The sequence below is a fragment of the Dicentrarchus labrax genome, unplaced genomic scaffold (assembly GCF_905237075.1).
Source record: "Dicentrarchus labrax unplaced genomic scaffold, dlabrax2021, whole genome shotgun sequence".
Taxonomy (NCBI): domain Eukaryota; kingdom Metazoa; phylum Chordata; class Actinopteri; family Moronidae; genus Dicentrarchus; species Dicentrarchus labrax.
The window spans coordinates 14,667,132-14,682,287 of record NW_026136704.1 but is presented as its reverse complement, the minus strand read 5'-3'; the positions used below and the strand labels follow the sequence as shown (position 1 = coordinate 14,682,287).

Here is a 15,156-nt window from a genome sequence, read left to right as displayed (position 1 = left end):
CAGCAAGAAAGGCAGACCAGCATTCAGGCGTATTGACTCCCAAGCAGTCAGGCAGACTGACAGGAGGAGAGAGAGATAGATAGACAGACCGATAGACAGGGAATTATTTGACACCATCCCTTGTGGTCCACAAAGGACTTAGGCAGGTGGCATGAGGTATGTCACTGAAACCCCTGATGACAAGCAGAAGAGGGGTAATGGGAAGTTTCTAAAGGTGACAGCTAAAAAAGGGGGAAAGTTTTTAATGGAGCCAAAACTTTTTCCCCTTTAACTTTTGAAGTTTGAAGAACATTGTTGTTTGTCATTAAGAAGTAAAAGTATAATATAAAATATATGTAATGTTTATAGCAGTACTTAATGGGCCTATAAAATTAAAGTGATACTCCCCTCTCTTAGCCATTGGTGTTGTAGTATAAGTGCTGTTGCTACCAGTAATTCTGCACACTAACCTCTTGACTGGAATGTGTAAAATGCCACAATATGTATGAAATATGAAATCCTTACCTTAATCCTCATCCAAAACACAGTAAACAGATCACATTTAGCTTCATCAGATTTACTTTATGCATGCCTTTTAATGATCAGGTGCTCATTAGTGGAGAATCCGATAGGTTTGCATTCAAACACTCTTCAAAAAGTAAAAAATGATAGGCAATAACAACTATAATTCTGCCATACAACATTAGATACATATTACATTTCCATTTCCATAACGAGAAATAACGAGATACAATTAATGTCAAATTTAAGAAAAGGGACTATTCCATCTCCAAAACTACAGAGGAGGAGTACATACACTGCATAGAATTCCGTAAGATACCATAAATATGTACAAAATATAGAAATTTGATATTTTGATATCTAAAATAAAACATCTCAAACATATCAAAATTCAATATGTAATGTAAATACATATTAAAACTTTCACCCATCTTAAGTACTGGGAGCAGTGGGCAGCCATTGTGTGGCTTCCGGGGACTAACTCTAGATCAGAGAGAGAGCACAAAGCTAACCTGATGAAGCAACATGCAAAACCTACAGTTTACTCCTTTAAATGTATAGTGTAATCTTTAATAAAATAGTGTCAATCCCAGTATCCTGGTGTGTAGGAATATTTGTTTTTTTTGGTGTACTGTGGTTTGCTCTGCACCAGCTGGCACCCAGGAGAGCAGAACTGCCATTCACGTGTTATCTTCAGTGAATGCCATCCCTCTGCTGCATGTACTGTATGGGTGCATCTCCTCTCTCTTTTCATTTCAGGAGGTGGCTGTGGTTGAGCAGTACTGGCAGCTGTTTCCTTCCTCATTGGTCGCAGTGCTACTTGCTGTCCATGATGACAAAGTTGTCACTGATGTCCCTTCATCATGCTGTACTGACTTTGAAAGGTCAGTGATGACTGAGTTGACTTTAATGCCCGTTAAGATGTCCAGACACATCAGTCAAACATCTTGACTGTGCTTTTCTTTGTACTTGTATTTTCCTTTTGATTATCTACATCCAGTGACAGATTTGAACATATTTCAGTCTTTGCACACATTGTATGCCTAATAGGGGGAAGGTGATTCTTCTGTCCTTGGTGGCTTAGCACATTTTTTTTCCCCTTTGAATCCTTATCTTGTTCTTTATGAAGGTCTCATTTGGTCAATTTTTTTTCCTGGAAGTTTTTCGACCCAAATCACAAAATAGATAGTTTGTACAGTAATTGCCTTCCAAATCAACCGATATGCACCACATAACATTGTTTTTAGTGCCTTCCAAAATGATGTACATGTCAGTTAACAAAAAAAAATGTATAAGCTTTTTCTGATCTGCCATCACTGTGGTTTAGATAACCAAAAGTACTTGGTTAAGGTTATAAAAAGGTTGTGGTCACAGTTAAAAGAAACTACTGTTCATTGTTGGTACTGTAGGAGACAGGATGCAAAAGAGTCCCGCACTCTGCAGGTCTAACCACCTCCTCCTTTAAGGCAGTATAACAACACTTCACAGTCATTATTCTCCCTGCCCCAAGAGTATAGCTTGTCATTGACATTGCAAAGTCATTGTACGCCGACCAATATAGTGAAGAAAGTCGTTTTTTATTTTTTATATATTGTTCTCACTACATTAATTGTTGAATAACGTTGGTGCTGCAAAGCCCTATCACCATACATTCTAATTAGTTAACCTTATTTAAAAGCATGCAAACCAATTGCCTTAAACAAAACTAATTAAAGTGGAATATGTATTGTATGTTGTACTAACAAACATTTATTACATGTGCAACAGTGTAGTTGACAATGTACTTTAGATGTGCTCTTGACTTAGACAACTCATTACTAAATAACTAAATCATTTCAAGTATATAAAACAGTAACTTATTCATATATGCAAATAAACTTCTCATGACTACTTTTCTTTTGTCACTCGCTTTATTTTCACTTTAGAGCCCAGGCTTTTGTTTCGGTATGGTACTTGTCAAACCCATACAGATCCATTTTAGCTGTGTCACTCAAACTGGAAATTCTAACTGGTGATCTCATTAGCCCGGATCTGTAATCTTAAGGTCACTACTGCTTCATTGTGACAAACTCTGGCCTATCCATGACCTGTAAGCTGAATGAAAGGTTTGTGGTGGCCTCATGTCAGTCTGTCTGACATTAGCTGACAGGCTGAAGGAGTGAATGATGGCTTTTCATAAAGAAGAATGGCAGTTTTACAGACCACCAGCTGCTCCCAAACACTCATGTCTAACCTCCTATCCATGGCTGGTGTATTTGGGTGTGTGTACATTATGCTTGTGTGGATTGGTGTGTATGGGCTCCGGTTTAGGTTGTGTGTATTTTGCTTTATATGTATAACCTATAGGGACTGATGTAAATAAACTGAACAGCGAATAATTTGCATTGTGACACCCTAACACACATTTGTAATGACAATGCCTCAAAACTTTTGATTATTATTCACTCATTTTATTTATTTGGTTTGTGTTAATACCGGTATGTAGATTTATTTTAGTGTAGAACATTATCTAATACACTTGCATTGCCACTGACCCTGCTCTGAAGTACAGGCAATTAGGAAAAACATTAAAACTATTAATAGAAAAATCTCCATGAACAGACATTTGTGATGACAACAACAATACATATTCATTCATCTCCTGTATGCCCAGTTGATGAGGATCTCCTGTGAGCTCAATCATTTTGCCTGTTTTAATCCGCCGGGCCATAAACATCAACAGGGGTTACAAATGGGATAAATTTACTCCTCTAATCCTACAACGGGATCATTTTAAAAATAATCCGGAAGGTCAGCGGATTCTGTGTGTGGGGTTAAGGGACCGCCAGAGGCCTTTAGCAGCTTCCATGGTTACCCTTCAGATTTATTAAACTTAAATGGTGAGAGAGAGGAAATAACACCTAAAATTTCTCATCCAAAAAGACTTTAATAATAAAGTATTTTTAGATATGATATGCTCTTTTCTGCCAAAGCATAACTGTTGAAGGATCTCAAATGTGAGCCTTGTACTAATGGCTATTAGAATGCAGACTGTTCACACCAATCAGGTGTCCTCTCTATGAAGGAGTGCATAAACCAAAAAAACCTGTCCTGAGACCAGCAATCTAGTATCATGACTGTACTGTAAAACGCCTTAATTGTAGCAACATATCAGGTGCTGTGTTATAACCAGAGACACTGTAGGGAGATTCCAACTTTCCACTGCAATCAGCCCCTTCCTTGCAGAGCTGTGAGAGCTCGGAATCGTGATGGTGCCTTCAGTCGTGCTTGCGAGCTCTAACTCGACTTTCTGCTCACAACATGGGCTTGTGTTGCCCGCTGGAGGCGAGGCGGGGGAAGGCACGCAAACGGAGGGAAAGGATGAAGCGCTCTGTATATTTCCCTGCCTCTCCCCCGCTCGCTGTAGATAGCCGCGGCCACCCTCTTCGTCTCCACAGCAGAGAGAGGAGGCACTGGCAGAGCAAGGTGCTGCCAAGTCCACATTTCTGTTGCTCGATCCAACTGCAGCCAAGAAAATTACCCTCAGTAGGATAATTGAGTATCATTGTGCTCATTATTAGATAAATCTCAGTAATTTTAGAAATGAGGATCGTGTAAAGGGAGTCGTCTTGCGTCCTGACTGTCATCCACAGGTCTGGCAGTCTCACCCACCCCGCACGGCGCGCTCCCTCACTCTTATTTATTTATTTTGTTCCCCCTTAACGCGCGTCCCCGCTGCGATACCCAGAGCTCTCCTCACTCTCTCCTCTCTTCACTTCGCTTCCTCTCCTCCTCTCGACAGCATCCAGAACTATAGCGCAACCGTCCCCATCACTCTTTTCCTCCCCTCCTCCTCTTTCTCTCACCGCCAGATCTCTCTCCACTGCGTCTCTCACCCCTTTGCCCCCCTCCCCAGCTTAGTCCCTCACTCCTCTGACGCACGACAGGGAAACGGACCCGAGGAAAGAAAGAAAGACCAAAAAAAAAAAAAAGAGAGAAAGAAATAATAATAAAGCAGCAGCAGCTGACCCAACCGTCGATATGATCCACAGACTCCTGCTATTACTGCACCGGACAGAGGCACGGTCCTGAAACCGAGAGGAGAACACTCTCACCCGGCTACACTGTTGAGCGCTCGCCCGGGGGGCGGCGACGACGGCGGCGGAGGAGGGGAAGGAGGAGGAGAAGGAGGAGAGGGGAGGAAGAGGAAGCGGACGGGCACAAGTCGAGGGCTTGCATTTTAAGCAAACTGCTTAGAAAAAAAGAGGAGACGAGAAAGAAGGGGAGAGAGTCACCGGAGAGCGAGAGTGGGGGAGATTGCATTCCCATCACGTCTTCATTTCTCCTCTCTTTTGCCTCAGCTACTGAGTGAGAGAGGGTGAGAGAGAAGGAGGGAGAGAGAGGGAAATAAAGAGAGAGCGAGCAAAGAGAGAGATCTAACAAGATTCATACTTGTGGTCTTTTTTTTCCCCCCCGATGCTTTCCAATTGCAGTACGAAACTAAGGTGAGTGTGTTTGTGTGTATCATGAGGGGAATCTTATGCAGATATATGTGTGTGTGTCCGTGTGTTTATTGGAGTCTGCATAGCCATGGACTTCAACAAATCGAGGATAACGGATCGCAGGGATGCAGGCGCCTGATCAGTAACCTTTTTATTCTTTATTCACCGTTTTCCTGCCAATGTCACGACGAAAGGCTACTGCATTATGCTTGGCATGTATTTCAATAAGCGCTCCGCTCTCTCCGCTGTACTGACAGCAAGGTTATTTTGGGGGAAATTTCAATATACGAGAGCCTGCTTTCTTGACCGGACTGGGGAGCTCGTTAGATACGACCCTTTCTCAATAACTAAGTGTGCTATAAATTCAAGATTGAAATCTTTGAATGGGTCGTATTAAAATTGCCACTGGCGATGAGTAGCACTTTTAATTCGTGTAAGTACAGGGCTGTGGAGAATCTCCCCAGCTTGGTTTTTGAATCCATGGCTCATTCACATGCGCATCTCTTCCTCTCTCCTTCCTTCAATGCCCTGCTCCCTCTTTTCATCATCTACTTTTCTCTCTCTCTCTCTCTCTCTCTCTCTCTCCCTCTCTCTCTCTCTCTCTCTCCCTGTCTCCCCCTGTTCCTCTAACGGCTCGGTCACCCCCATTTCTTGTTGTCTTCCTCACAGCCCGGCATCGGACGGTGAGCGGGACGCACCGGGCGACAGCACAACACACCGCAGGAGGATATGTGAAGTTGGAATCCCACTAAACTAAGTACGTATACCACCCGATTTGATACAGCCCAAGGGGAATGTATTATGACAGATATTGTTTTTTTAATAGCTTTAAATGTCGTTAATACTTCTTTTCTGACATCGCACCGACGCTTTTTGATCCCTATCATGGAAGCGGAATCATTAAATACTGGAGGATTACGCACGGAGAGAGAAATGAAAACAGTGTATGTTGCAGGAGATCCTGTTCAAGGAAAAAAAAATCTCCCTTTTCTGTGTTTTTTGGGGGATTACAATCCATTTTCCCTTTTCCTCCTTCTCTCTTTTCCTTTCGCTGGGCTTTTGTTTTCAGCACCATGGACAGCGTCTCTGCTCCGGCAGTCGGTCCCAGCGCGTCTCCTCTGGATTTTCAGCATCCTGGTTTGAACGGACAGCGCTGCGTGTGTTTGTGTGTGTGTGTGTGTGTGCGTGTATGAAAAGTCTCAGCCCACAGCAAAGATTTTCAGAGAGTGTGTGTGTGTGTGTGTTTGTGTGTGACTTTTCCCCCACTTACCACCATGGAGACACTGAACGGAACCTTCGACCAGCTCCTATCCCCCATGTTTTTCTAAGAAAACAAAATTCAGAAAGCTTTATTCTTATAAACATTGTAATGATCACTTTTTTGTTTTTTTCATTCGTCCTCTTTATACATGATATTATTCATTTCTAGGCAGGCCGGATCTACTAAAGCACAGACTCATAACAGAGTATCTCGGAGCACCAGCTTCGCCCACTGCGCTTTTCACTTGCTCCTATTATCCTTAAACGGCATCACCAAGTGGGAAAGCCAGAAGAAGTTGTATTGATTGTATTTTCTGGCAAACGACAGGTTAAGTTACAATTAATAAGTCAACAGTTATCCCTGTTTATTGGGTTTATACGTGGAAATTTAACCCAAGAAAACACCGAGGGCATATGCTCTGCCGTTTTCTGCACGCCGGAATCATTGGACATACTGGACTATTTTCGTTTCCCTCCACCTGTTTTTGACATGTTTCTGCAATATTTACACTGGTAAATTCAGTTTTCATTTTCTATACCCGTGCTCACTTTTTTTTAAACCTTTTTATTAGATTTCCACGAGCTAAAGACGAGAACATATAAATATGCTAAGATTCATTTTACCGAGATGGATGTCCAGCAACAGTCACCAGTCCTCTACTTGTCCCACCAGTGTCCCACCTATTTCCCCGTCCTCTTCCTGCGCTAGACCTTCGATGCATCTACTCTAATTTCCAACGCGCTTTTCTGGACTCTCATTTACTGAAAGGGGGATTGAGATCCCTGTTATGTAATAAAGCTGGGGGACGTTGTCTCCTCACCAGTAACCTCACCCACCTGCTGTTGCCTTCGTTTATTCGTGGTGATAAGCATCTCTGAGGTGATTTATTGCGACCTTACCAGCATATCTGCGGTATAATAAATGGCACCCCCCATATACGGACGTTAACTGTCTGGATGTAGAGATTTGTTTGCGTTGCTGGGTATCATATTACCCATCCAAAACTGCTGTTTTTTTTTTTTTTTTTTTGAGATACCCAGCAATATTGCAACACCTTAAGCAGTCTACAGTGTCATTCTATTATTCATTGGTATTCATTTCAAAGCCATTTTCCATTCTACTGAAACTAATGCACCCTCCTCTCGCTCCTCTGCCTGTCTCTCATCTCAAACTTCACTTTGTGAGGGTGTGTACTTGTGTGTGTATTCCCTACCTCTATTCTCCCCTCCCATCCATTCTCTCTCTCTCTGTTCTGTGTTGCAGTGCTGTGAAGTGGCTCTGTCTCTGGAGCCGAGACTTCATCCCCTTGGTGTCAGCGAGGATGCTGTGGGTTACCTTGCTGAGCACCATAGCCTTAGGATGGACCACCCCGATCCCACTACTAGAGGACTCCGAGGAGATCGACGAGCCCTGCTTCGAGCCCTGCTACTGCGAGGTCAAAGAGGGCATCTTCCACGTCCACTGTGACAGTAAAGGATTTACAAATGTCAGCCAGATTTCCCAGATATGGACTCGGCCTTTCAAGCTCAATCTGCAGAGAAACTCCATGAGGAAGCTTTACTTTAACAGCTTCCTCCATCTCAACAATGCAATATCCATTAATCTGGGTAATAACGCTTTGCAAGATATCCATGCTGGAGCATTCAATGGCTTAGGAATACTCAAACGGCTTTTCCTACATGAAAACAAACTAGAAGTTTTCCGGAATGACACTTTTCTGGGGTTGGAGAGTTTAGAGTATCTCCAGGCGGACTACAATGTTATCAAACGGATTGAAAGTGGTGCATTTAGGCACCTTCACAAATTGAGAGTGCTCATACTTAATGACAATCTGATCCCTGTGCTCCCAAATTATCTTTTCCGGTCTGTGTCACTCACACATCTGGACCTGAGAGGAAACAGACTTAAGACATTGCCATATAAAGGCACGCTGGAGTACATTGGGAGGAGCTTAATGGAAATCCAGCTGGAGGAGAACCCTTGGAACTGTGTGTGCGAGATTGTCCAGTTAAAAACATGGCTGGAGAGAATCCCTTATACAGCTCTGGTCGGTGAGATCACATGTGAGCACCCATTCCAATTACATGGGAAGGACTTACGGGAAATCAAGCGCAGTGAGCTCTGTCCGCTGCTCTCCGATGCAGAGATAGAGGCCAAGCTGGGAATTCCCCGGGTCCCATTCAGCAATGAGAACACATGGCCTACTAAACCTTCCTCCATGCTCTCCTCCTTTCACAACACAGCCTCTTCTGTGGAATACAAGGAAAGAGTTGTCAAGCCTACCAAACGGCCCAGGCCCACAAAGAACCCCCCAACCCCTCGTAGCATCTACCCAGGCATGAACCTGCCCCCCATTGCTGGCTACCAAACAAGGCCTCCAATCCCAATAATTTGTCCAGCTGGATGTACTTGCAACCTTCACATCAATGACCTAGGGCTAACAGTTAACTGTAAAGAAAAAGGCTTTCACAACATCTCTGAGCTCCTGCCTCGGCCCCTCAATGCCAAGAAATTGTATCTCAGTGGGAACCTAATACAGAAAATCTATCGTTCTGATTTCTGGAACTTCTCAAGCTTGGATTTACTGCATTTAGGGAATAATCGGATATCCTATGTCCAGGAGGGCGCCTTTATCAACCTTCCAAACTTGAAAAGTTTATATCTGAATGGGAATGACATTGAGCGACTCACCCCTGGTATGTTCCGAGGGCTTCAGATGTTGAGTTATCTTTACTTTGAGTATAATGTCATACGCGAGATACAGCCTAACTCCTTCTCCCTAATGCCAAACCTCCAGCTGGTTTTCCTCAGTGACAACCTGTTACGCTCCCTCCCCACTGAAGCCTTTGCTGGCACTAACCTTGCACGCCTCAACCTCCGCAACAACTACTTCCTTTCTCTGCCTGTGCGTGGAGTTCTGGAACATCTGACATCCATTGTCCAGATTGACCTCCATCAGAACCCCTGGGACTGCTCCTGTGATATCATCCCCCTCAAACAGTGGCTGGAAAAGCTCTCCTCTGTCATTGTGGTTGGAGATGTCATCTGCAAGACACCTGAATATGCTTTTGGGAAGGACCTGCGTTCACTGGAGGTTGAGGTCATCTGTCCTGAGCTCAAGTATTCTTCAGGCCCCTCACCGGCCCTGCCTGGTGGGGATGATCTTACCACAGGGAGCTCTGACATGGGGGAGGCACATGGGAGGGGGGCTGTCCCACTCTCTGTCCTCATCCTCAGCCTACTCATCCTCTTCATCTCCGCTGTGTTTGTGGCTGCCGGGCTTTTCGCTTTTGTTCTTCGTCGCAGGAAGAAGTTGCCCTTCAGGAAACGTTCTGAGGTAGATCTGACGGGCATCCAAATGCAATGCAGGATTTTTGAGGACCCACCAAGGCAGAGTAGTGCCGGTAACACTGGCACACCAGAGAAACCAACGCCCAATATGCACACACACACTCACACTAGTCACACACATGCCCATGGTCACGTTTATGATTACATCCCCCACCCTGTGACTCAGATGTGTAATAACCCCATCTATAAGCCTAGAGAGGGGGAGATAGCAGAGGAAGACAGAGCACAGTTTTCAGAGAAGAAAGACAATGGCAGCAGTAGCAACAGTAACTACAGAACCTTGTTAGAGAAAGAAAGAGAGTGGACCCTGGCCGTCTCCAACTCTCAACTCAACACCATCGTCACAGTCAACCACACCACGGCTGACATGGCAGGATTTCATGAGAATGGAGGGCTCTGCCCTACAGTAATTGACAGTCAGAGGCCCACACCAACAGTGGGCTTTGTAGACTGTTTGTATGGGACAGTGCCCAAATTAAAGGACATGCATGTGGCGCATGCGCACCCACCAGGCATGCAGTACCCGGATTTGCAGCAGGATGCACGGCTGAAGGAGACATTGCTTTTCACGGCGGGGAAAGGCTGCTACCCTGACCCGTCCCAAAGCGATTACCTCGAGTTAAGGGCCAAACTTCAAACCAAGCCGGATTACCTCGAAGTCTTGGAAAAATCTTACCGGTTTTAACATCTCTAGCCCATGGAGAAAAAAAAAATGAAACACAACAAAATCAACACATTCACTTTGCCACCCTCAAAACAAAATCACCCAAAACCAATATCAAAAAAAAAATAAACTTGAAAAAGCAGCATGATATAAAATGAAATAATATATTACAGTTAAAACAAAGTTTCCCCCCAAATCACTTTGGAGGAGAGGCCATTCTCAGATATTTCAATGAAGTGCCTTTTTTTCAGAGTAGCCAGCAATGTCAACAGCCGTTATTTTTATAATATATAAATATCTCTATATGCCCAAGAGAGAGCAAAAGAGGAATAAGAGGGGCACCGGGGAATAAAACATAAGAAACATCCTAAATACATCTGTCACTTAAACCCCTTTTTATGGAGTTACCATGATGTGCAAGACGCACGGGAGCTGGACGTCTCCCTGACTTGAGGGTTTTCTTTCTTTCTCTTTTACCCCTGACTAGGATGTACAAACACCCGGAGGCCGTGCACATAACGTTTGTAGGATTTGATTGAAAGAGAGAAAAAATACATATATTAAAATGAACTGCAGTTTGCTGCATGCACTCGCTTCAGTGCAGAAAGCGAGGGGATTTACTCAGAACTATCACATCACATTATGAACAGAGATACTGCAACGCATTTACAGTTCAGTGTTCTATTTAATTTTTATATCTTATTAATATGGTTATTACTATTAATGAGGACTTCTGTCTATATCAGGGTGCTTCTCGTAAAAAGGACGCGCCGATGTACGGATGGTAAAACCTTTGTGAATATTATTATAAGACAACGCTCAAGGTTTTCTGGATATTTCCACACACTTTGTTGACCCCCCCTCCCTCCCCCTTCCATTGCTTCTGGATTCCCCATCGTCACCCACTAACGGCTTTGTAGGAAGCACTTTTAATGTTTTCTCTCTCACAAAGATTTGAAGAAAAATGTGCATATATTTATTCTGTAATTTCAGTGAAGAATTTAATTGTAAAGGTAATGTTAAATCAATGTATAGTGATTATGCGTCTGGTATAGCCTTCTTAATAAAAACAAACTCTTCAATCAAATGATGAAAGGGTTGATGCCACGGGAACCTGTGTGTGGAGCACTATTGACAGGCTGTGTATTTGGTGTCTTGTTAAAATGGCATGTTGAAGCTGTGGCCAACCATCATGAGTTAATGCTGCTGGAGATGGAAGGATAGCTACTGAACCAATAGAGTGCTAGACAGGAATGTAGTGGAGGGCAATAACATTTAAACTCAGTTCAGCACCTTATTATTTTCAGATTAGGTCTAAATTAATTGAAGTTAAAGGGAAAAGGTTGTCTTTTTTCCCGAAAAATATAATCACATTTTCTGTCTCCTAATAGTTTGTTCTATGATCCTCACCTGCTGGATATCATAGTGCACAATTTTGATTTGCCACTACATTACTGATCCTAGTTGGATGTAATCTGAAGGAAAAGGATACAGAAAACGCAATGCCAGAACAAGTCAGGTGAATGCTGCTGGTCTTGAAGTGGATGATATGACAGGATATACCAAATCAGTGAGGCACGCTGCAATTTCAATTATCTAAACGGGTACTGCTGATGTAGGCTAATAAACAGTAACTGAGAGAGGGTGAAAATGTGATTGGAAGTCACTCTTTGAATTTTCGCATCTAATTTCTCTGACTCCCTCCAAAGTAGCAGTGTGGATTCAGTCCACTGGAGGGCGATAAAAAGGCGTTCACATTTTTGGGCATTTGGTAGATTGGATGCAGTTACAGTCTAATGTAATGCACAAAATGTTTATCCTAAGAGGTCATTAAGTCTCGTATTCAGTATGAATTATTTTCAAAATATCTATATATAACATCTACAAGTGGAATAAGATAATTTTATTCATGTAAGCGCAGTTTCATCTGTTTCATTTTTTTCGTGCTTTTTTTCAAAATTTCATTCTAGCTGTATCAACAAATTATTTTTAAAAAAGAGACGTGATCAGCGCTTTTGCATATCGGTATTTTAATTTTCGGATTGTTGATTAAAATGACTATGTTTATTTTTATTTTTTCATTGTAATCCCAAGTGGTAAATTAATCCTCAACAGTCTCTTTCATAGCAAACATCAATTGCTTAATGTTTTTGCTGTGACATTTTTGACATTTTATATTTCCCTATCCTAGCCTGATTCATTTTTGGGACCAAATCGTAAAAAGCAGGCAAAACCCCAGGTTGAAGCAGCTGTGGAGTAAATATGGTGTTGCAGTACACATCATCATAGCGCTAATTCTTCTTCTCTTTCCTAAGGTGAAATTTTGATTTGGGAAAAATACGATGCAATCTTGATGTCTATAAATTTGTGATTATCTATGGAACGGAGGTGCATTTCTGTTTAAAATGATATTTTAAAATGGGCATCATATGCAATTTGTTTTGATTTCAATTTACTAGGAGTGGTGATCCTCAGTTGCAATTGGGTGTTATAGTTTCTCTTATGTGTCAACTTACACTACGTGGAAGATATGTAGCAAACCACATTCTTCTCTGTTAAATGGGAAGGCCCTTAGCTAGTGTAGTCTAGTCATATCCAGTATTGATCATCAATGATCCAATCTATAAGCTTGCATAATGTGGAACATTTTACCTTGTGTTGTACTCATTGTTTCCTTTTTTTGACAATTACTGTTGCTCAAATGAGTGGAGGTCACCTTCATATAAAGCCTTTGTAAGCATGGTAGCATTACGTCAAGGCTCTTTATTTTCTACTCGCAGAAAGTTTCACAATGCTGTACCCCCATGTTCTGCTGCACCATCTCATTTGTCTGCTCCTTTGTTTTAACTTTCTCACCTATACGCTCAAACACAGACATGTACACACACACACACACACACACACACACACACACACACACACACACCCACACCCACACCCACACCCACCCACACACACACACACACAGACTCACATAAAGCCTTCCTTTCCCTGACCAAGATGTTAGACTATATGGTCAGCATTTTCAGTGTGCACTCAGTTTGATTAAAAACATAATGCATTACTCTGTTAACCCTAACCCTCACCATCAACCCCATCCCCAAATGAATAAATAAATAAAGTTTTGGGATCATTGATGATTTTGCTATAGTCCCATATCTTGGTAACCTTTTATCCTCCACCCCTGTCACCTACCTACCATAATATTTCACAAATGAGTGCTGGGCTTTGTCCCATTATACCATGTTGAGTGGTTTTATCCCAATAAATCCTCTTGTTATCCTGCACTAATATCTCCAAGTGATTTCATAATTTGGTGGAACAGTAGATATGGACAACCACTGGGAATGAAGGTTGACTAAATGTTTCTTTTTTGTGTGTGAAATGTAAACATGCACTGCTTGTTTGAATCTTTCTCAATTATGTCAGTGATATTTAAATTTTGCAGTGGAGTTAACCTTTCCTTCAACATCTCTCTTGAGGCTTTTACGTTGGCAAGACTTCAGCACGGTAAATGCAGTGTGTGCCTTTCTTTCTGTCCTTGGGTTACTCTGTGTCTCTGTCCCTGCAACTTCTTTTTTCTATCCCTCTCTCTCTCTCTCTCTCTCACACACACACACACACACACACACACTCTCTCTCTCACTCTGACTATCATCTACTTTTGTCTTTCTTTCTTTGCTGAGATTGTGATCTATTTTACTTCTCTATATCTGGGCTTTGGCTGGTGTTACACCTTCCTTATGCTTATGTCTGGAGTCAGTTAAGTTCCAAGTCTTTGTTTTAACCATTTTAATCAACTTTGAACATGTTGTTAATATGTTGAAAGAGAAATTATTTTTAGATGTTGTTTTTGGAATAATGAAGGTTTTATTTGCCTCCATTTTAAATCATTCAGACTGTCATTCTAACTTTTGTGGAAACAAAATGTCTATGTTGGCTGTCTTGCACACACTTGACCCTTTGAAACTTGCATTATTTGAATGAAACCCACATACTAAAAAGCTGTGTAAGGTATCTCTTGCACCCTGGCTTTTGGCTGTACTTATTTTATTAAGATGTAGTTTGTGCTGGATTGGTTGTTTACGTGCACAGTTACACTGATAAAGTGATGCAAACTCCAATAACACACTGATAATAAGTCGCTATGCTGTAAATGTTCAGCAAGGCTTTTCTCTTAAATTGGTTTTGCTCTCTCGTACTTAATAGTTCAATTGTAAAAATGCTGGGCACACTCTCCTTCAGGCATACATCTAAAAGTCATATTAGAACATAATTGCATGCTTGTTAACAGACACATGTAATGACACATAATTCTATATCAATAGGCTGCTTTAAACCTTAACCATGACACAGTTGCTTCAAATTAGCTAGTTTTAGAGATTTGAGATACTATAAGCCTATTAGAAAAGCTTTGGTACACTCTCATACCAGCACAGAATTCACTCCAGCCATTTGCTGTCAGTAAATATAAGTGGATATTTTTCATGTTTAGTGGAGGCAGTATCCTGGATGTGACTGCGTGGATTACAGGTACACTTTTTAGGAGGCCCCCAGGGACGTGGTTTCATGTGTGGTGTGGTGTTATATTTTCTTCCTCTCCTCTCCTTAACTCTCCTCTGGCATTTTTGCTCAGGGTATTTTTGGGCCTCTGGCTGTTGTTTGGCTGGTGTGTGCCTGCACTGCATAGTGGAATAAGGCTGCTGTCAGTTGTCAGTGCACGTATGTGTTTCTGTGTGTGGGCATGCATGTTTACGTGTGTGCGTGTGCAATGTGAGAGAGAGGGAATGCGAGACAGATTGATAGATACATACATATTCACATCTGTCTTTGTGGTGGCTAAAAGTTTGGCAACATGTGTTTATTTTCTCTTGCTTTTCTCTGCTCTATTGTTGTGT

General features: G+C 42.2%; 1 protein-coding gene across 1 annotated transcript; it reads left to right on the top strand.

The window, feature by feature from the left end:
• Positions 1-3,926: 3,926 nt before the first annotated feature.
• Positions 3,927-13,545, top strand: slitrk3a (SLIT and NTRK-like family, member 3a). The gene is made up of 3 exons (XM_051396849.1): positions 3,927-4,985; positions 5,652-5,739; positions 7,507-13,545. The coding sequence occupies exon 3, from the start codon at positions 7,565-7,567 to the stop codon at positions 10,277-10,279; it is 2,715 nt and encodes a 904-aa protein (XP_051252809.1). The 5' UTR covers positions 3,927-4,985; positions 5,652-5,739; positions 7,507-7,564; the 3' UTR covers positions 10,280-13,545.
• Positions 13,546-15,156: the final 1,611 nt, after the last annotated feature.

Bases quoted from the DNA above. Each gene is read 5' to 3' on its own strand.
- slitrk3a (XM_051396849.1), top strand. From the start codon at position 7,565: ATGCTGTGGGTTACCTTGCTGAGCACCATAGCCTTAGGATGGACCACC.